General features: G+C 40.6%; 1 protein-coding gene across 1 annotated transcript in view; it reads left to right on the top strand.

Moving 5' to 3' along the window:
- Positions 1-11,418: 11,418 nt before the first annotated feature.
- The window catches only part of gsg1l (gsg1-like), a 37,509-nt gene continuing 26,659 nt past the window's right edge, over positions 11,419-22,268 (top strand). The window contains exon 1 of the mRNA XM_072369560.1: positions 11,419-11,869. Within this exon, the coding sequence (XP_072225661.1) occupies positions 11,581-11,869 (289 nt within the window). The 5' untranslated portion in view covers positions 11,419-11,580. The remainder of the gene's footprint in view (positions 11,870-22,268) is intronic.

Below are 22,268 nucleotides of genomic sequence, written 5' to 3' on the forward strand. Positions count from 1 at the left end.
TTGTAATAAAGTTGGAGTTTCTATTAAATAACCTCATATTGGCAAAAAATACTTCATTCATAAAATGTAAATAGTAAACCCACTACTTTATGTTTTCTTAGCTGTTTTTTTTGTGACTTTTATAGAAATGTTGACATGATTAGCTCAGTTTCCAAATACATTTTGTATTGAATAAAAAGTTTTTACGAGTGGCACATCTGGTACCTACACCGGTCGGGATCTCAAATTTCAGGTCATAAAAACAGAAAGTAGTAATAAAAGCAGTCACTGTTGCACATTTTACCTCAAATTTGCATTTCTCACTTGTGTCTTCTGTGTTTAAATGCTGCGATTTACACCAGACTTTATTCTTCCGGTCTGGATCTCTGCTTGAGTCAGACTTCCTCTTGAATCAGTGAAGTTAGCATCACAACATCCTTTGCCCACAAACCAAAGGAACACAACAGCCGTCCAGATGTTGATCACTTCCTGCTGGAGCTAAACACATCTGCATGATGTGCCCTTCACATGCATCCAATCCTTCAAACCTTTCTCATCTTTTCTTGATCTAGTTTCTTTATTTTTCACGTTGTTCGACAATCAAATGCTAAAAAAAGACGGACAAACGGAAACAGATGCTGTGAAAAGGGTCCTCGGTTCGCCTTGTACCGGAGCCAGAGTGGTATTAGCATGACCGATGAATTAGGATTATGTTAGTTTCAGCAGAGCTTACGTAAGGTCCTTTAACGCGTTTTAAGACGGAGTAATTTTCTACTCTAAAGAGTGTGAGGCTGTGTAAACTAATAGGATCAGCAGAGACCTGTCCAGACAGCACACTGATGAACAGCTGGAGGAATTTCTCCAACTCTGGAAGCTTTGTCTGGCTTTGACTCATCCAAAGAGACTTGTTGTCATGCCAAGACCACTAAAGAACCGTTGCACAGTCAATGTTGGCACCAGAAAGGCCCGACCAGATGCTACAGAGCTTCACAAATGAGACATTTTTGGTTCTGTTTAGCTGGTTATCGTGTCACTGGAGCCAAGGGAGAAGTGTTGGAAACCTTGGCAAACATCACAGTACAGGTGACAGTGTTTCAGGTGATAAATGGTTCTTCTTCTTTGTAATTAACAGCTCCAATCTCAGCTTAACCCGAATCCTAAAATAAATTCTGAACACTCAAACAGCCTTTTAGACGTCGGCCACAGCGAGGAACAGGCATAAGGTCTTTGTCCAGTGTCATTTAAACGAGGAGTGAGTGTGAAAAGCTGTGAGTTTCAGCCCGAGGATCGGAGTAAAAGCTCTGTGAGCAGCAGCGATCGAGCTTAGGGACAAACGGAGTTTATTTGTGGAGCACAAGGCAATTCAAAGTGCTTTACAAGTAAAATAATTCCATGAAACATCAAGATAATCATTAATTAATTGATTTAAAAGTAAAGAGTGCAGATGAAACACTTTCAGCTGTCATATGCACAGCTAAATGAACAGTTTTCAGCCTGGATTTAAACATTGTCAGAGTTGAGGCCTGTCGAATACATTATATATGATATAATATAGGTAGAATATGCTGAAAAGGAGAGAAAAGCACAACCTATGGACCGATCCAAGTTAACGAATTCGACCGCCTGAATTCACTGTTGTGTAATTCATTTGATCAATTTTAAGTTTATTTGTAATTCAAAGTGCTTTACAGCTACATAAAATCACAAGAAGGCAAATAAAATCATTCCAAAAACAAACAATAATCATTAATTAATTGAATTAAAAGTAAAGAGTGCAGATAAAATGCTTTCAGCTGTCATTTTCACAGCTAAATGAACAGTTTTGTCAGAGTTGAGGCCTGTTTCACATCTTCTGGAGGACTGTTCCAGATGTTAGGAGCATGAAGCTGAACTGCAGCCTCAGATTTTAATCCTGACTCTGGACACCAGCAGGAGACGCCTCCCTGAGGCTCTCAGAGTCCCAGCTGGTTCATATGGCTCTAACAGGTCAAAGAGGTCGTCTTCACCACCGACTGTAACACTTTAACTAAGTGTCAGGACTCAGAACTCAGATGCAAAGAGATGTTTATTAAGTAAACACAGCAGGGCAGGATGAGGATCTCCAAGCAGAGCAACAGGCTCTCCACAATAACTACGGCTGGGGAGATTTCTGCAAACATAAACCGCTCCACAAGGGCTCTTTAACTGTAACAAAGCTCTCCTAATGAGGCGGATTTAAACTCTTAAAAAACAGAGGCGCTCTGAAACTTTAACTGTAAAAATCTTTCAATAAACGAAGACCTGAAACCGCTCCACTGGGGGAGGAACTGCGGAAAGTACAAGTCAATAAATCCAAAATACGGAGGAACAAAGCAAAGCGATGAAACTTACCGGGATAAACTGTGGCTGAATAAACAAACTAAAGATGGCTCTGCAGGAGGATCGCTCACTGCAGGCTCGAGGAAACTGTGGCTCAAAGGCTGGTAATGATGCTCAAAAGGAGACAAGAAACTGGAACAAGACAAGGGAAACACAGACTATTTAAACTCATGAGGGACCAAGAGGAACAGCTGGAAACACTCAAGGAATCAGGGAAGATAATCAGACACTAAACAAAAGAGGAAGGGCAAGGTACCTGAAACAAGAGGAAGTTAATATTTCAAAATAAAACAGGAAATGACACGACACAGAACGTAAATTGTGCCACTAAGTAAATAAATCCACAGAGATTGTGCTGTAAATTAAATCCAAGCAAGCTGAAACTAATTTTGTGGGCTGAAAATTTAAAATGTCCGGGAATGCTACTGAATTACTGAATAATTTACAATTTCACAGGTCATTGAGCAACTGTTTGACTCTTCAGAATAAATAATTTCAACATTCCACCGAAATAAATCTATTTTCTGTTGGTTTATTTCCATTTTTTACTCACTTTTTCTTTGGTTTTAAAGCTTTCCTTTAAGGAAACCTCAGCTAAAGTTTCCCCAAAACCTCTGGAGCTAAAACTTAACTTTTTAAAAGTCAACTTTGGGGAATCAGGAAAGACCTGAAACGAGAGGAAGTTAATATTTCAAAATAAAACAGGAAATGACGAGACAAGACATGACACAGAACGTAAATTGTGCCACTAAGTAAGTAAATCCACGGAGATTGTGCCGTAAATTAAATCCAAGCAAGCTGAAACAAATTTTGTGGGCTGAATACTCCAAAGAAAAGTAATCCTGGTCAGAAATGACACATTTAAAATGTCCAGGAACGCTAACTACTGAATAATTTACAATTTCACAGGTCATCGAGCAACTGTTTGACTCGATTATTTCAACATTCCACTGAAATAAATCCATTTTCTGTTGGTTTATTTCCATTTTTTACTCACTTTTTCTTTGGTTTTAAAGCTTTTCTTTAAGGAAACCTCAACAAAAGTTTCTCCAAAACCTCTGGAGCTAAAACTTAACTTTTTAAAAGTCAACTTTGGGGAATCAGGAAAGACCTGAAACGAGAGGAAGTTAATATTTCAAAATAAAACAGGAAATGACGAGACAAGACATGACACAGAACGTAAATTGTGCCACTAAGTAAGTAAATCCACGGAGATTGTGCCGTAAATTAAATCCAAGCAAGCTGAAACAAATTTTGTGGGCTGAATACTCCAAAGAAAAGTAATCCTGGTCAGAAATGACACATTTAAAATGTCCAGGAACGCTAACTACTGAATAATTTACAATTTCACAGGTCATCGAGCAACTGTTTGACTCGATTATTTCAACATTCCACTGAAATAAATCCATTTTCTGTTGGTTTATTTCCATTTTTTACTCACTTTTTCTTTGGTTTTAAAGCTTTTCTTTAAGGAAACCTCAGCAAAAGTTTCTCCAAAACCTCTGGAGCTAAAACTTAACTTTTTAAAAGTCAAGTTTGGGGAATCAGGGAAGACCTGAAACGAGAGGAAGTTAATATTTCAAAATAAAACAGGAAATGACATGACACAGAACGTAAATTGTGACACTAAGTAAGTAAATCCACAGAGATTGTGCCGTAAATTAAATCCAAGCAAGCTGAAACTAATTTTGTGGGCTGAACATTTAAAATGTCCGGGAATGCTACTGAATTACTGAATAATTTACAATTTTACAGGTCATCGAGCAACTGTTTGACTCTTCATTCCACTGAAATAAATCCATTTTCTGTTGGTTTATTTCCATTTTTTACTCACTTTTTCTTTGGTTTTAAAGCTTTCCTTTAAGGAAACCTCAACAAAAGTTTCTCCAAAACCTCTGGAGCTGAAACTAAACTTTTTAAAAGTCAACTTTGGGGAATCAGGGGACCTGAAACGAGAGGAAGTTAACCTTTCAAAATAAAACAGGAAATGACACGACACAGAACGTAAATTGTGCCACTAAGTAAGTAAATCCACAGAGATTGTGCCGTAAATTAAATCCAAGCAAGCTGACACTAATTTTGTGGGCTGAATACTCCAAAGAAAAGTAATCCTGGTCAGAAATGACACATTTAAAATGTCCAGGAACGCTAACTACTGAATAATTTACAATTTCATAGGTCATCGAGCAACTGTTTCACTCGATTATTTCAACATTCCACTGAAATAAATCCATTTTCTGTTGGTTTATTTCCATTTTTTACTCACCTTTTCTTTGGTTTTAAAGCTTTCCTTTAAGGAAACCTCAACAAAAGTTTCTCCAAAACCTCTGGAGCTAAAACTAAACTTTTTAAAAATCAACTTTGGCATTTCAGTGTTGAACTGACGCTGAAAGATGAGTTTAGAGTGTAGAGCAGGGGTGTGTTGTTGTTGCCGCCCGGGGCATATTGTGTTACCTGCTGCTGCTGCAGAGCTGTGTTAACTCTCACGTTGTGATCCACTTGCTGCTGCAGTAATTTAATTCAGGCTGCAAACAAAGCTGTGGAAAACCCACAGATGGTCCCATACATCCAGTGGGAAATATTATTAGGGGGGAATCTATCCAACAAAGTGCAAGTGTGCATTTGAAGCCAGGAAAGCGACGCAGTGGCCTCAGAGAGACTGATTCACAGCTAAAAGAAAGCAATTTATACACCAAAGTAAAAGCAAAAAGGTGCCACTTACCAATTCAACATGTTTTATGAGCTTCGGCTGATAGAATTGTTCATCTTTATTAAATTATTAAACATTATGTGACGTCAAAGCTTGAATTTATGTGCAGTTGCTGCACATTTAATTGCATCTTTTTACTCCAGAAAGAGTCAAAAATGGCTGCAGCAGCTGATCTGAGATACGTTAATACGCATAATTTAATAAGACTGCTTTCTGTTCTCATGTTTGTGATAATAGTTTAAATGTTTGCAGCAGGGAACGGGTTTGTTTAAATGCTGAATTGTGTCCTGCTTCCTCTGAGAATTACTTCTAAATTCAGCTCATTTCTACTCTTCAGAAGCCAAACGTTAATCTTTTTTAATGAGTTTCAATAAAACATGTTTATCGACAGTATATAAAAGTGTAAAACCCAAAGTATAAGATTAACATCTGAATATACACCCGGTAACTTTATCAGGAACACCTGTTCAATCACCTGTGACCACAAACAGCTGATCAGCCAATCGCATGGCAGCAACATTTAGGCATGTAGAGGTGGTGAAGACAACCTGCTGATGTTCAAACCGAGCATCAGAACAGGGAAGAACGGGGATTTAAGGGGATTTAAGTGTCTTTGAAGGTGGTTGTTGGTGCCAGACGGGCTGGTCTGAGTATGTCAGAAGCAGCTGATCTGCTGGGATTTTCACCGATAACCATCTCTAGTTTACAGAGAAGGGTCCGAAAAAGAGAAAATATCCAGTGAAAATGCCTCGTTGGTGTGAGAGGTCAGAGGAGAATGGGCCGACTGGTTCCAGATGACAGGAAGACAACAGGAACTCCTGAAATAAGCGCTCGTTCCAACCGAGGAACGCAGAATAGCGTCTCTGAGCCAGTGGAGCCCTGAAGAAGATGGGCTGCAGCAGCAGGAGACCACAGCGGGTGCTGCTCCTGTCAGCTGACAGCAGGAAACTGAGGCTACAATTCACACAGGCTCACCAGAACTGGACAATAGAAGGTTGGAAAAACTGGTCTGACGAGTCTCCATTTCAGTCGAATTAGTGGCGGAACGGAAATTAAATTCCCGTTAGTTCCGCTACCGGGTTAATTTATTTAACAAAATTTAACATTTTAACGCAAAATTAGCTTTTTAGACAAGATTAACGTTCAATTAAATTCAATTTAGTTTTATTTATATAGCGCCAAATTACAACAAAAGTCATCTCAAGGCACTTAAATATTATAGTCCAATTCAAACCAATTGGAGTTCAATTCATTATATATATATATATTTACAATTAGTTAATTAATTTTAACAGCCCGTGTGTGTGTGTGTGTGTTTATGATTAGATAGATAGATAGATAGATAGATAGATAGATAGATAGATAGATAGATAGATAGATAGATAGATAGATAGATAGATAGATAGATAGATAGATAGATAGATAGATAGATAGATAGATAGATAGATAGATAGATAGATAGATAGATAGATAGATAGATAGATAGATAGATAGATAGATAGATAGATAGATAGATAGATAGATAGATAGATAGATAGATAGATAGATAGATAGATAGATAGATAGATAGATAGATAGATAGATAGATAGATAGATAGATAGATAGATAGATAGATAGATAGATAGATAGATAGATAGATAGATAGATAGATAGATAGATAGATAGATAGATAGATAGATAGATAGATAGATAGATAGATAGATAGATAGATAGATAGATAGATAGATAGATAGATAGATAGATAGATAGATAGATAGATAGATAGATAGATAGATAGATAGATAGATAGATAGATAGATAGATAGATAGATAGATAGATAGATAGATAGATAGATAGATAGATAGATAGATAGATAGATAGATAGATAGATAGATAGATAGATAGATAGATAGATAGATAGATAGATAGATAGATAGATAGATAGATAGATAGATAGATAGATAGATAGATAGATAGATAGATAGATAGATAGATAGATAGATAGATAGATAGATAGATAGATAGATAGATAGATAGATAGATAGATAGATAGATAGATAGATAGATAGATAGATAGATAGATAGATAGATAGATAGATAGATAGATAGATAGATAGATAGATAGATAGATAGATAGATAGATAGATAGATAGATAGATAGATAGATAGATAGATAGATAGATAGATAGATAGATAGATAGATAGATAGATAGATAGATAGATAGATAGATAGATAGATAGATTGATTGATTGATTTATGAGCCCAGCATCCCATCCTCTGATGGCTGCTTCCAGCAGGATAATGCACCATGTCCCAAAGCTCATATCACCTCAAACTGCTTTATTTAACATCGCAATGAGTTCCCTGAACTCCAACGGCCTCCAGTCACCAGATCTCAGTCCAACAGAGCAGCTTTGGGATGTGGTGGAAGAGGAGATTAGCATCACAGATGTGCAGCCGACACATCTGCAGCAGCTGCGTGATGCTGTCATGTTAATATGGACCAAAGTCTCTGAGGAATGTTTCCAGCACCTTGTTGAAGGTTTGCCACGAAGAATTAAGGCCGTTCTGAAGGTAAAAAGAGGTAAAAGCCTTTTACTAAGAAGGTGTTCCTCATAAACAGGATCATGCATGTGTTTGAACTGGTGTTACTCTAATAAAACGGTACGAGCTGCACATTAATATTTTAAGTTAAATATCAGATAAATCCAGCAGTAATATCACACATTTATCAACAGAGCATTTTCTGCTCTGTTTATTGACTCCTGGGGTACTTTGTCACTCCGAATCCGACCGACCTGCCATAAATCACCTATGAAGCATACACTCACACACATAGAGGTATTGATCTGGAGGTGGGAGCCATAAAATGAGCGGTGATGGATCAGTGCAGTGAGCGGCTCGGCCTTGTCACTTGTGATTTTCATGCCTGGAGATGTGAGATCCCTGCCGGCTGATCAATAAAGAGGGACTGTCAGTTTCTACATATTCATTGAAAACGCCACTGCTGCAAAAACAAATAACAGAGAACATGTCCAGCTCATCTTTCATAGCCCCAAAGCTTTGGACCTGAGATGAAACGAGATGAGTTACTTATCTCTTTCATCTTTGTCTTAATCTGATTTATTGATTTCAAGGCAAAGCTTGTTTTTCAGGCTTTTCCCTGTAGGATTTAAATTGATGGATAATGTTAAGCATGTAGAATAGAAAAAGTAAGTAAAAACCAAACAAACGTGTGATTTATAACTCATGACTGTTGGTAATGGCATTTTTAGCCACAGATATGAGCCTGCCCACCCATAAAGCCAATAAAAGATGACCCTGTGGCTTGTTTGTGAAAGCGACTCTCCGTGACCTCCATAAAGGTGTTTTATTGTGACATTGAACATATGACAGCCATAACGAGTACGTAAGGTGATGGTAGCTGTGGCAGGATGCTGCTGCGGATGGATGAGCTGACGAACTTTCACATGTTCCACCAACTTCCATCTTAAAAACACAGCTGGCCTCATTGTGTCCAAGGCTGCCGAGCGTGAAGTGAGGGTGGAAGCATCGAGGTCCTTTTAGCTAACGAAAGGTAACGAAAATCCACGTGGTTTACACCAAAGAGCTGGAAAATAACACATTATGAGATTATCAACACTGAAACATCAGTGTATGGGCATCCCTAATTATAAGCTTTATCAGAAAGGAAAGTTTCAGCCTGATCTTAAAGGTAGAGAGGGTGTCTGCTTCCTGAAGCCAAACTGGCAGCTGGTTCCACAGAGAGGGGCCTGATAACTGAAGGCTCTGCCTCCCATTCTGCTTTTAGGGGCCTGATAACTGAAGGCTCTGCCTCCCATTCTGCTTTTAGGGGCCTGATAACTGAAGGCTCTGCCTCCCATTCTGCTTTTAGGGGCCTGATAACTGAAGGCTCTGCCTCCCATTCTGCTTTTAGGGGCCTGATAACTGAAGGCTCTGCCTCCCATTCTGCTTTTAGGGGCCTGATAACTGAAGGCTCTGCCTCCCATTCTGCTTTTAGGGGCCTGATAACTGAAGGCTCTGCCTCCCATTCTGCTTTTAGGGGCCTGATAACTGAAGGCTCTGCCTCCCATTCTGCTTTTAGGGGCCTGATAACTGAAGGCTCTGCCTCCCATTCTGCTTTTAGGGGCCTGATAACTGAAGGCTCTGCCTCCCATTCTGCTTTTAGGGGCCTGATAACTGAAGGCTCTGCCTCCCATTCTGCTTTTAGGGGCCTGATAACTGAAGGCTCTGCCTCCCATTCTGCTTTTAGAAACTCTGGGAACCACAAGGAAACCTGCAGCCTGAGAGCAAAGTGCTCTGTTGGGGAAATATCCAACTGTGAGATCTTTAAGATGTGATGGAGCTCGGTCATTAAGAGCTTTATATGTGAGGAGAAGAACCTTAAATTCTATTCTGAATCTAACAGGGAGCCAATGAAGAGAAGCTAAAACTGGAGAAACATGATCTCTGCTGTTAGATCTCATCAGAACTCTGGCTGCAGCATTTTGGATCAGCTGGAGGCTTTTCAGAGAGTCTGTGGGACAGAACAATAATAAGGAATTACAGTAGTTCAGTCCTGAAGGAACAGATGCATGGAGCAGTTTCTCTGCTCTGAGACAGGATGCTCCTGATTTTAACAATATTACGAAGGTGAAAGAAGGCAGAAACCTGTTTTATATGAGCATCAATGGTCAGAAATAACCCAAAGGTTCCTCACTTTAGGACTAGAAGCCAAAGAAATAACATCTAGAGTAACTATTTAGCTAGTTTCTCTCGGAGGTGCTCAAAACTACATCCAATAATGTACATTTATGTCCACAACCATCATACTAATGTTTTAAAAACTACAGGAAATGAACTTAGACATTTACAATAAGCCCAGTGACTGGTTTGAGATGCTTTTAAGTTCAATATTTGGTGCAGAACATTAAAATTAGTTAAATACACCTGCAGCACATTCATCTACATGTTATTTTTAGGCTAAATCAGCTCATTTTGTTGTAAATATGCAGCCTCAGATCCAAGAAAATACAGAAAACCTGGGTTGATTTGCATCGTTCATAAGTATCCTCAGTGAGGATTAGTTGAGATAACTGGAGGATAACCTGGATATGTTGAAGCTTCGTAATACAGAGTAATATAGAGTTTATTTGCATGTTTTGGTGATAAAGGTCCAGCTTAGAACAAACTCTGAACTTGGGGCCCTCACAGCAGCTTTCAGATCTCTGGGTTTATGGCTTTCAGGTGGAAGCGTTCAGGTCCAGGTTAAATAAAACCTTTCTGTATCCAGGTTAAATCAAACCTGGATCTGTGTCCAGGTTAAATAAAACCTTTCAGGTCCAGGTTAAATAAAACAGTTCTGTGTCCAGGTTAAATAAAACATTTTTGTGTCCAGGTTAAATAAAACCGTTCTGTGTCCAGGTTAAATAAAACCTTTCTGTGTCCAGGTTAAATAAAACCTTTCAGGTCCAGGTTAAATAAAACCTGGATCTGTGTCCAGGTTAAATAAAACCTTTCTGTATCCAGGTTAAATAAAACCTGGATCTGTATCCAGGTTAAATAAAACCTGGATCTGAGTCCAGGTTAAATAAAACATTTTTGTGTCCAGGTTAAATAAAACCGTTCTGTGTCCAGGTTAAATAAAACCTTTCAGGTCCAGGTTAAATAAAACCTGGATCTGTGTCCAGGTTAAATAAAACCTTTCTGTGTCCAGGTTAAATAAAACCTTTCAGGTCCAGGTTAAATAAAACCTGGATCTGTGTCCAGGTTAAATAAAACCTTTCTGTATCCAGGTTAAATAAAACCTGGATCTGTATCCAGGTTAAATAAAACCTGGATCTGAGTCCAGGTTAAATAAAACCTGGATCTGTATCCAGGTTAAATAAAACCTGGATCTGTGTCCAGGTTAAATAAAACCTGGATCTGTATCCAGGTTAAATAAAACCTGGATCTGAGTCCAGGTTAAATAAAACCTTTCTGTGTTGATTGGCAGGAGATGAATCAAACTGAACCGGGCTGCTGTGAGAGGATAGAAGAAAAGTTCGCCTCCCTTTATCTTACATGGTAATAAACCGTTTAATTGCTTTTTGTGTGACTGATTCTGGCTGTATTTGTCAAAGGTAAGTGCTAAGCAGCGGTGTTGAACAGGTGCAGGTGGGTAATGAGCTCCTGTCCGGTGACGGTGATGACGCACAGCGGTCGTACGGAGAGGAGGATGCTCCGCGCAGCCTCACGTTCCCTCACTGAGCGCGCGACTGTCTGACGGTGAGCAGCTCTCGTTTTCTCCCGCAACCTGGAAGGTGTAAGAGGTGATACCTGAGTGGATGGAAGGAGCTTTTTATTGTTCTCGGCTTTCTGTCGCACGTCACGTGCCTCCGTCCTGAGGACCAACAGGCTGTGAGAGGAGGAAAGAGGCAGAGGAGACGCGCGTAACTCTTCTGTGCGTCTTCGGGTCATGCTTCCCCCCCTCAGCCTCCTCTGACAGCTGCAGCCTCTCCGCTCCTTGGATAAACTTTCTGGTCGCGGACGCGGCCGCTCGCTCCAAGATCATGAAGACGACGCGGAAATGTCGCGCGCTGCTGTCGGTGGCTTTGAACCTGGTGGCTCTATTATTCTCCACCACCGCCTTCATCACAACGTACTGGTGCGAGGGCACCCAGCGCGTGCCCAAGCCCAACTGCAGCAAGCAGCGGCGCCACAACTGCATCGACTACGGCGTGAACGAAACGGACCAGAACAAAGTGCACTACAGCTGGGAGACCGGGGACGACCGCTTCCTCTTCCGCCGGTTCCACACCGGCATCTGGTACTCCTGTGAGGAGAACATCCACGGCACAGGTGCGTGCGACAGTGCGTGGGGGCAGGTATCTGTGAGGTGATTAAAGCTGAAATCTTAATCTTAGCCTTTCCTGAGCGCCTCTGGGACCAGAAACACCAGTGAGTCCACTGCCTGGTTTCATTTTAAAGCTTAACTTTCTCTGCAAGTTTCACTTTGTTCATGCTTGACTGCAGTCATGAATCTAACAGGTCAGACGTGTCGTTTTTACGCACGCAAAACACGCACATTTCTGCGCGTAAAACCAAAACAAACGTTCTGCTGCTTTCGGTTTTTAGTGTTTCTTGTCTGCAGATTCTTTAATATCAGTTTGTGGTGCAGAAGACACTCAGTAAATCTAATATTTGAGCAGATTTGAATGATTTTTATAACTTAAACGAACTTAGTGAAAGAATTTCCTCTGATGATGGAAAGATTTAATGAGGTTTTATCTTTTTAAAGAATAAACCAGACGAACTGTCTCTGATATTCTCTTAATAATTAAAGTAAACTGAATTTATTTTGCCTAAACATGCTTTTAATTTGCTTTGTGGGATTCAGACGAATCCTTAATTCAGCAGATATTTATATTTCTTCTTTAGTCATTATTTTTGTCCACTTTTCAATAAATGAGTCCAAATAATGTGCTTTTTGTAAAGAGGTTCCATTAAAACATCTGAACCGACTCTGTTTGGCTCAAGTTCAGCTTGTTAACAGCAGGAAAACATTTAGAAAAGATCTTTGCTTTGCCTCCAGCTTATTAGTCTGTTTCTGATATTTAGTCCTCTTGTGATGAAGCAAATATGACGAGAGTTTTGGTGCCAGTTATCTTCCTGTGCTCTGATAAAAGATAGAAGTCAGTTAAAACGATGTCCAGTACCTGTATGTTTACCTTATTTACCGGATTTCTGCTCCAGAGGGAACTAATAAAGGAAGAGCGATAAGGTGTGAAGGGGTGATAGAGGTAAAAAACGACTGATGCACTTTGAGAGTCGCCACAGAAGCTCGTATTGCTACAGAAGGTTGTGGTTGTTACTCATTTGGGGAATGGAAACGGCTTTGGGAATTGAATCTGACCTTGTAAAAGATTGAAAATGACTCACCAGCTGTTTCCAGTCTGGGCTGTCTGACCGACATCTTCCCAGCTATGATATAATGTCTCAGATGTTCCCAGAGCTGAAGGTTACTCCTGAAGAAGAGCTCCATTTTCTTCCTGTGAATGTCCACCTCAGTTGTCCCTTTCTGGCTCGGACAACTACTTCTTCTGCTGAATTATTACCATGAGCAACACACTCTATGCTGCCTCCAAAAGATTTCTTCAGATTTGCTTCATTAGAGAACAGAAAGACGATTATGTGGCTTTATGTTCTTATATTATTGTTGTTATTATTATTATTTTATCGTTAAAATGACCAAATCATCCAGAACCAGGAAGGAACCATTTGCCTGGACCAGCTGGGGCTGAGAGGACAGGAAAGAGGGGACAACAAACACCGTAACACCAGGCCAGAGATACCTGCTGAGAGAGAGAAACACAAGTTAATGACAGCGATGATGTCATATGTACATGGAGAGGTGCATCATGGGAGCTCCCCCAGCAGGCTGGGCCTATAGCAGCAGAACTATGGGATGTTTCAGGGTCACCTGAGCCATTTACCATTTAATTAACCGAACCTATATTATGTATTAGATATGAGTGAATTAATTATTTATTAAACTTAGCCAAGTTTTAAGGTGTTAAAAGACCAAAGTAAATTAAGATTTAATGTCCTTAATCTTAATGCAGATAAACTGATTAAGTAACACCTGCCAACACATTTTATAGCCCAAGTGTGTTCTTCAGTTGAAGCTTTAAACCACGGTCCTCTGAATTTTACTTGATACATTAAACAATGAAATGAGAAAAGAAGCAGTTCCAGAGAGGATGTAAAATCCATTGCACTGCTGTCTATTTTCCAAAAGGAGCATGTAGCTTTGTGCTGGTCTTTACTGTAAAAAACGTCTTAAACATGACAGATCAGGACCAGTGAAAGGTGTTTTTATTGACTTTTTTATCACGAGAAGCATCATGTTTTATTTGTGTGCCTTTGTATAATTGTTTAGGATACATTTAGGTGTAATTTTAAAGATAAATAACCTGATAAAGTTACTGTTCCTCCTGCCAACAAAGCCGGATTCTTCTTCATGTCACATATAATATACACAAGAATGAGCAGATAAAACAAAAGAAATGCAAGAATATGCATTTTTATCATATAAATTGAACCATTAATAGAATAAATCCTGTTTTCTGGCTGTAAGATTGATAAAAACATGATTTATATCAGCTTCAGCTGCACTTTGAATTAATAAGATGTTTACGCTGAGAGGAATTAATCAGGTTATCTACGTGTTTGGACTTGTATCCTGTATTTTCCACATTCAATCCGTCTTTTCCCAGATGTTTTGTATCTTTGGAAACCAGAAAACACGAACGTTTGCCTTTCTCTGGTCTGAGGGACACGAACTCTCCAGAAAAGCCCAGCAGCTTAACTCAACGTCTCACTGAGCTCGTTTCCCAGAGTTGGAACAAATTCAAAGTATTTGATGACGCTTCCTTGCAAGGGCGTAACCATGGTTTAGACATTGGGGGGGTCCAAGAAAAACAAAATTGTTGAGTGCATTATCTACAATTCTTTATTTATATATGAAAAATTGGACATTTAGAACATAGTTTAGAGGACTACATTGACCATGTAAGTTCACATCTAAAGGAATAGTGTAATTTCTCCGAGACAGTGACTGCCCCCCCACTTTGTTTTGGTTAGTTGCTTACTGTTTACTGACCTTAAACACACCTACCAATTACAATTATGCTCTTCCAGTAGTTCTGTAGCAAATAGGACAGCTTCCAATGGAAAACGACCAAATACCCAAAGCATGTTTATGGAAATATTTTAATAAGGACAACTAATGATGTAACAAAGTACAGACTTTTCCTTTAACAAAAAATGTGCTGAGGACTTTTAAGTCCAGGTCCATTTCTATTGTGTCAATGTCTCAAAATTTGCATTAACAATGAAAAGTCTAATAGTCTAATGTTATTTTCGTTTTAAGTTCTTTTATTTTGAAAGGGGGCGGACGTTTATTTTGTTGATTCTGTGTTGGATTTCCTGTTCTGGTACAATCTGCTCTGTTGAGCAGCGGCTCCGTCAAAAGTAGAAGTCCAACGTAAAGATAAGGAGAGCCGCTGCTGAGCCGGCGGCGCGCCGGGTGGGTCACTCTCATTGGCTGTTAGCATCAACAACGGCGACCGCGGCGCAGCCGTTACCACGGTAACACACGGAAATAAATTGACAATAAATAAGACATAACAAGAGACCGATCCCTTGACAGGGTTCATAAAAGGAGAACATGCATTTCACATATTTTCTTCTGTATATTGGGGGGGACAGGTTGGTATTTTCTCAATATTGGGGGGGGGGCACGACCCCCCCAAAGAATGCGTGGTTACGCCATAGCTTGCTTGGCCGTGATGAAACAAGTGTACATTTTTTACTTGTTTATGGCATCTTTGTGCATAAAACATCACGAGTGATCGCATAAAGTTCGTGTTTTCTGACACTTTCTTTGATTATGAAATTTAATTAATTTATAGTGGATCTTGTCTTTAATTTGCTCAGAATTTTAGTTTTTTGTTGAAGCAGCTGATGGATGCTTTGACTCTGAGATGCTGCTACAGTAATACTCTGATTATTTTATAAAAGACCACAGAGAAAGTCCTTATTTATGGTCCTCACATCTCTACACGTCATTGTTTTTTGTATTTGTTGTGAAGCAAAGATCAAATCGCAGAGGCTGTCATCATTTTACTCTAATTTATTCAAGTAAAATGTCAACTTGGCTTATTTTTCATTGGTTACTCCCCCAAGACAGTCAGTGACAGACAAATATTAAACAGATTTATGAGGAAGAATTTGAGTTGTTGGTTTCCTAAAGTGGTGTAACGTCAGAGGAGGATTAAGGACCACAAATATTCCAATTTCACTGCAAAATGTAAATTATTTACTCCTTTATTTATGGTTTATTTTATAGGGACTGATAAAATATACAAATATAGGCTGAAAACAGCAAATATAACAGTGTTTGTAGCATAATACTAATTTGTGACATTTGTACCAAGAAGGGAAAAATAAGTCATAAAATGTGAACCAAATACAGGGAAAAACAAGTTAAACTAAATACTCTGAAGCATGATTACAACAGATATTTAAACAGATTTAGACACCAACAAGGATTTTGTCTCTTATGACAGTCGGGAGGCAAGTTGCGAAGTTTTAGTTCGTTTTAGTTCGCTATTTTTAAAGTTTTTAATGCGTTTCAGGATGAAAACTTTCTTTCTCTTTTGGCTTTTTTCGAGGGGCCTGGTCTCCTAAACCCGACCAAACACCAAGTGGAAGTAAAAGTAAACAAAAACAAGCGTTTGGAAAATAAAAGTGAGGTTCGAAATCAAACGTAGAGCATATTCGTGTGTAAGGCTGAGAATATATGAAACCGGCTCTGTTGTCTGTGTTATTTTAGTCACACTGTGTTCTACAACTACTGTTAACCACAGTAGCTTTAAACTAGATTTATAGTCGTCCAGAACGTTGCCGGCGTTGACATAACGTCTTCATTGAGCATTCGAAGTTCTACGTTGAGGGAACACGTTGCTCTGCAGTTCACCACCATGCCAGTAGGGGGTGTGGCTGAGTGTTTGTGTGGTTTCAGGTTATAACCGAATACTTGCTCTTTCTTCCGGTCACAGTTAACAACAGTAACCGACGGCAACCGAGGTGGAGCAGCTGTATTTGCAACTGGAGCTAATCAATATTGAAGAACAAATGGTTAAATTGCAAATATTGAAGCACAGGGGACAGAGATGACGTTCGTGGGGGGGGGGTCTGTACGACCGGCTGAGGCTGAACGGGTGAATTTACAACCTGGATGAACAAATTTCGAATGTCAACGAGTTTCTTCGCCATTAAGACCGGAAAAAGTAACTGAAAAAGTAACGGAAATTACGTTCTGAGCGGACCAATCACAGCCCTTACAGCCCACGTTGTTTAGTTATAATATAACTAATAAAGGTGCACGTCAGGCTACGGCGGGGGGGTAATCATCCATGACATCCCTACGATTTAAGCTGGTCACACTCGGCTGTCGTAGACAGTTTTCCAGTCCGAATGAAATCAGGAAGAACCTCTAAACTCAATCCAGGCTGTTTTAATTTAATAAAAAAAAATTTTATTAACCTTTATTTATACGGGTAAAATCTCATTGAGACCCAGGGTCTCATTTGCAAGAGAGACCTGTTTTAGGCAGCAGCAAAACACAAAGTTACAGATTAACTGAATGTACAAGAAACAAAAACAAAACAGGAACATAATTAATAATAATAAAATTAAAGAAAAAAGGAACTAGTTAAGTACAGAACATGTGCAGAGCCCCACTGACTGTCTCACCAGCCTTCCTACAAGACCGTCTTTCGCACATCTTGGGGTTACGACAAAACCAAACATGTTTAACATGAGTCTTTAGTCTCGTTCAATAGAAATTGTTTCGTTCCGCCTGTTTTAACCAATGCGTGGCTGAGAGTAACCATGGCGCCGTACAAAAGGAGGAGCGACTGGCTGTGTTATCGAATGTTTCTACGACGTTTCATCTGCAAAACGCATCCAAAATTGCATCTAAAGTATATGAATTATTAAACATATCATAAAACAATTAGAACGCAGCTCAAAGGAAACTGATTTAGGGATAAATTACAATTTAATTCCCAGAACATATTTTACACCTGTTCGACTTCCCAACACGAATATAACAAGATCAGGGCACCTTTAATCATCTGATTTGGCTGTAGATATACATATTTACAGCTTCCTCAGTGTCTTTTTTCAGAAAAACCTCGAGGATTTTCCATTTGGCCTTGAAGTGGTCAGATTGCTGCTGTTTTTCTTAGTGAGTTTGAGCTGAAATGGTTATATTGTGGCATCGTTTTACGTTATAAATCCGTATAAATGACCTGACAACGCTGTAGAAGGTAAACTACCCTCTGCTCTGCAGGATAAGGAGGATTCTGACATGATGAAAAGTTTAATTGACTAACATTTACATTGTGAATCTGTGCTCGGACTTCACTCTGCTTTAACCTCTTTTTATATCAGAGCTGTTGCTCCCTGTAGAAATGAAAGAGCTCATCCGGAGGAGAGTCACTTCCTGCCAATCACAGCTGTCAGTCCTGATCTCACACACTCTTTCCACAACACGAAAAGACTAATCCAAAACAAAGTGATCAGACACAAAGAACCCGATAAACTTTGAGCATTTTATTCAAGCAGCCACCGGAGTGTGACTGCTTCGGCCTAATTTCTGAGCTGTCATGTCGTCCATCTTGATGCAGACTCTGAAGCGTTCAGTTTGAGGTGAACATGCTGGCGTGGCAGCTTTGTTTACAACCTGCAATTCATCATTGCCTGGTTTAATCTGCCTTTAGCCAGAACATGTTCCTCAACAAGGCGTTATGAGACAGAAAGGGAGGGTGAATAAAACCATGGAAGGAAAAACTCATCTAACATCATCTCACGCCCTGAAAATATCACGCTGTCACCAGCTGGACCGGTCCTGGGATACAGAGACAGGATGGAGCCGAGGTCCTTCATTATCTGGATACTGAATATGGAGAAAATATGGAATGAATCTGAATCATGAAGGTTTTAACACCACATGGCAATTATTTCTCAGTCTGCGTCTTCGGAAGCTCGTTCCTTTGGGGTCGGGCTGAAGGTCCAAATGCTTTCAGGCTGAATTGGAGAAGGATGACTTCATTAATCACCACTACCTACAGAACCTCGCTGTTTTGCAGATGATTCAGAATGCATATCCCTCAGTCCTCATGAAACTTTGCTGTGTTTCCGTGCTCAGAAAGAGCATAAAGTATTTCAGCGTCTTCGGCTGGCGTCCCATTGTGTTTGAAGCCTGTTCGGGCCAAACTTTACCGAGTCTCCTCATCAGTCTGCTGCTCCTCGGTGTCCCGGATCTCCTGGTCCACAGGCAGCTCACTGTCTGCTCTGCTGCTGCCACATCTGTTCTGACCGAGGTCACCTGCGCAGTCAAAGGTTAAACCAAAAACAGACGAGCTGTGATGATTTCAGCGAGGCTTACTTGCTTTATTACATCACAGCAATCTGCCACGACTGGCAAAGGGACTCGTAAGGAGCTCAACTTGATACTATTTTAACAGCAGTAATGAGAACAAGGCCTGTTGATCCAGGCTTACATTTGGGGTCATATTTTACGCTGAATGGCCTCTCTAAAAACTCAGCTGAAGTGTCTTTCAGCAGCTGCTCGGTTTAATCTTTTCTGCGGGTTTTAAAGGTTGAAGTTGGTGTTTTATTTCACTTTGATCTGTCGGCTGCTTTTGCTTCTTCATTGTCTGGTTCTGCAAAGCGAATGTGGTTAAACTGAACATGAGTTTGTCTCTCGCTGCAGCAGCTCCATCTGCTGCGTGGACGCATGCGGCTACGGTTTATTCAAATGGTTAAACAAATCAGCTGCTGACCAAAAGGAAGTCGTGTAGTATGAACAATTCTTGTGCTGATTATTTAAAATTTTTCACCCTTTTCATCTGTCTGTGGTTCCACAGAAGAAAAATCCAACGAAACGTATCAGTTGTTTTGTTTTATTTAATGAATCTGGGTTCAATTTAGTTTTGGGTTTAAATTTGGATTTATTCTCTTTAGCACGGCGGTGAGGTGGTTAGCATGGGGGTGAGGTGGTTAGTGAGGTGGTTAGCACGGTGGTGAGGGGGTTAGCACGGTGTTTAGCAGGTTAGCATGGTGGTGAGGTGGTTAGCACGGTGGTGAGGTGGTTAGCACGGTGGTGAGGTGGTTAGCACGGTGGTGAGGTGGTTAGCACGGTGTTTAGCAGGTTAGCACGGTGGTGAGGTGGTTAGCCCGGTGGTTAGCAGGTTAGCACGGTGGTGAGGTGGTTAGCACAGTGTTTAGCAGGTTAGCACGGTGGTGTGGTGGTTAACACGGTGGTGAGGTGGTTAGCCCGGTGGTTAGCAGGTTAGCACGGTGGTGAGGTGGTTAGCACGGTGGTTAGCAGGTTAGCACGGTGGTGAGGTGGTTAGCACGGTGGTTAGCAGGTTAGCACGGTGGTGAGGTGGTTAGCACGGTGTTTAGCAGGTTAGCACGGTGGTGAGGTGGTTAGCACGGTGTTTAGCAGGTTAGCACGGTGGTGAGGTGGTTAGCACGGTGGTTAGCAGGTTAGCACGGTGGTGAGGTGGTTAGTACGGTGGTTAGCACAGTGGTTAGCATGGTGGTGATGTGGTTAGTACGGTGGTTAGCATGGTGGTGAGGTGGTTAGCAGCGTCGCCTCACAGCAGAGGGTTCCTGGTTCGATTCCCAGCTGGTCCCCAGCGGTACAGTTGGCATGTTTTCCCCGTATATGTGTGGGTTCTCTCCAGTTCCTCCGGCTTCCTCCCACCGTCCAAAAGCATGCATGTTAGGTTAACTGGTGTCTCTAAGTTTTCTGTAGGAGTGAGTGTGTGCATGGTTGTGTGGCCCTGGGATGGACTGGGGTACCCTGCCTCTCGCCCAGTGACAGCTGGGATAGGCTCCTGCAGCCCTAAATTGGATTAAGCAGGTACAGAAAATGGATGGATGTCCTGACATGATTTAATCCCCTGAGTTTTCCTTGCTGCTTTCATCCTTGGTTTTCACTCTGGTTCTGCCTTCGTGCTTTCGCCTTCTGATTTTTTTTAGTTAACTGGAGTTTCCTGCTTTCATTTAGTGAGTGAAATAAAGACTTTTGGTTCCCTGGTGGGATCCAGTGGATCCAGTGCATTCCACAAAGGAGGAAACCCTTTCTTTGTTGATGGATGTGGGTTCTTACTGTAAAAAAAAGACGAATTAAAGCTGCAGATTGAGCTCAGATTCACTGTATAGCTGCAAAAAGCTAAAACAGCATAAATCATGCTCATGTCCAAACATTTCTGGGGCTAATTGTAACTTCACTCTGACGCTTTTTAATCTTGTTCGCCTTCATTCTCTGAGTTTTACCTGGCAGCAGAATAATTCAGACTAAGACTCAGCTAAGGTATGCTGTTGTAGCTGTTTCACAAAACCATTTATACTCATCAGAGCTGTAATTAACCCCCAAATGACACCGGATCACTGATTAAACAGACTGCAGTGCTGCAGGGGAATTGTAATGAAGACTGGTTAAAAGTGAGAAAAAAGTCATGCAGCCAGAAACCACCTGAAGCCTGAAAAATTAGTTTCATTGCAACCAGAAATGTGATAACTGGAGTTTTTCTCTTCTTTTTTCTTTGAAATGAACATTTCACCGCATCATGGAGTCCACTCAGTAAGAATACTGATTGTGCTGTTAATCCTGTCAGGTCACAGACAAGTCATTTGGCTCTTTAATTACATTTTAAATTCATGTCCTAATCAGACGCTGAGCTGCTCACCTTTTGGCTGCAGCACACTTTCATTGCAGCTCAAAAACACTTTAGTTTTTTCCCCATCTTGCTCTCTTCTAACCTCAAAAAAGATTACTGTCACAGAGAAGTTCAGAGTGCTTCGGCATTTTTAACAGGACCAAATTTTGGCTGCAGCTGTCTTGAAAGAAGTGAGAAGCCACGAGGGTTAAAGGTAATCTATTTTCTGGAGGAAAAGCGGTTAAATTCAGCCAAACAACCGAAGGAATCAGCTGACAGGTGGGACACAATCAGCAGGTTGGCAGCTGGTAACAAACAGGAAGAAGAAGCAGGACCTGCAAATCTGTTGCTGACACCCTCCAGAGGATGGAAACTCACTGGGTTTTAATCCTCCACATTTTCTGTGTTTGCATATGAGGAGCTCAGGCTAGAAATAGGAATAAGTCACAAAATAAAGCATTTATAGCCAGAAAATGGAGAGAATTTAGTGTGGGAATAAAAGCATGTGCTCTACATTGGTTTTACTGCTCTTATTTGTCTTTTTCACCTCGTTTTGAGGGAATCTAGATGTTAAATCTTGGTGGTGTGGTGGTTGGCGCCATCACGCCACAGCGAGAGGGTTCCTGGTTCAGCTCCCAGCTGAGGCCTTTCTGTGTGGAGTTTGCATGCATGAGTGGGTTCTCTTTGGGTACCCCGGCTTCCTCCCACCCCCCAAAAACATGCAAACCTCAGAGAAACAAACCAAGGTTACAAAAGGGAAACTTTGGAGAAGAAAACCAACGCAGAAGGCGGATCTGCTGGTGCGTAACGGCATGACAACGCAACTGTTTTAGGCTGTTTTAGGCTGTACTTCACTGGAAAGGCCGGCTGGGAGCTTTGGGAGTTTGAACCCAAACCTGCAGACAGATAAAGAGCCATTTAGCAGCCTTGAAAGTGGAATTAACAAAGTGGTTCTC

This window comes from Leuresthes tenuis, unplaced genomic scaffold (assembly GCF_036924035.1).
Source record: "Leuresthes tenuis unplaced genomic scaffold, fLeuTen1.0.hap1 SCAF_17, whole genome shotgun sequence".
NCBI classification, from domain to species: domain Eukaryota; kingdom Metazoa; phylum Chordata; class Actinopteri; order Atheriniformes; family Atherinopsidae; genus Leuresthes; species Leuresthes tenuis.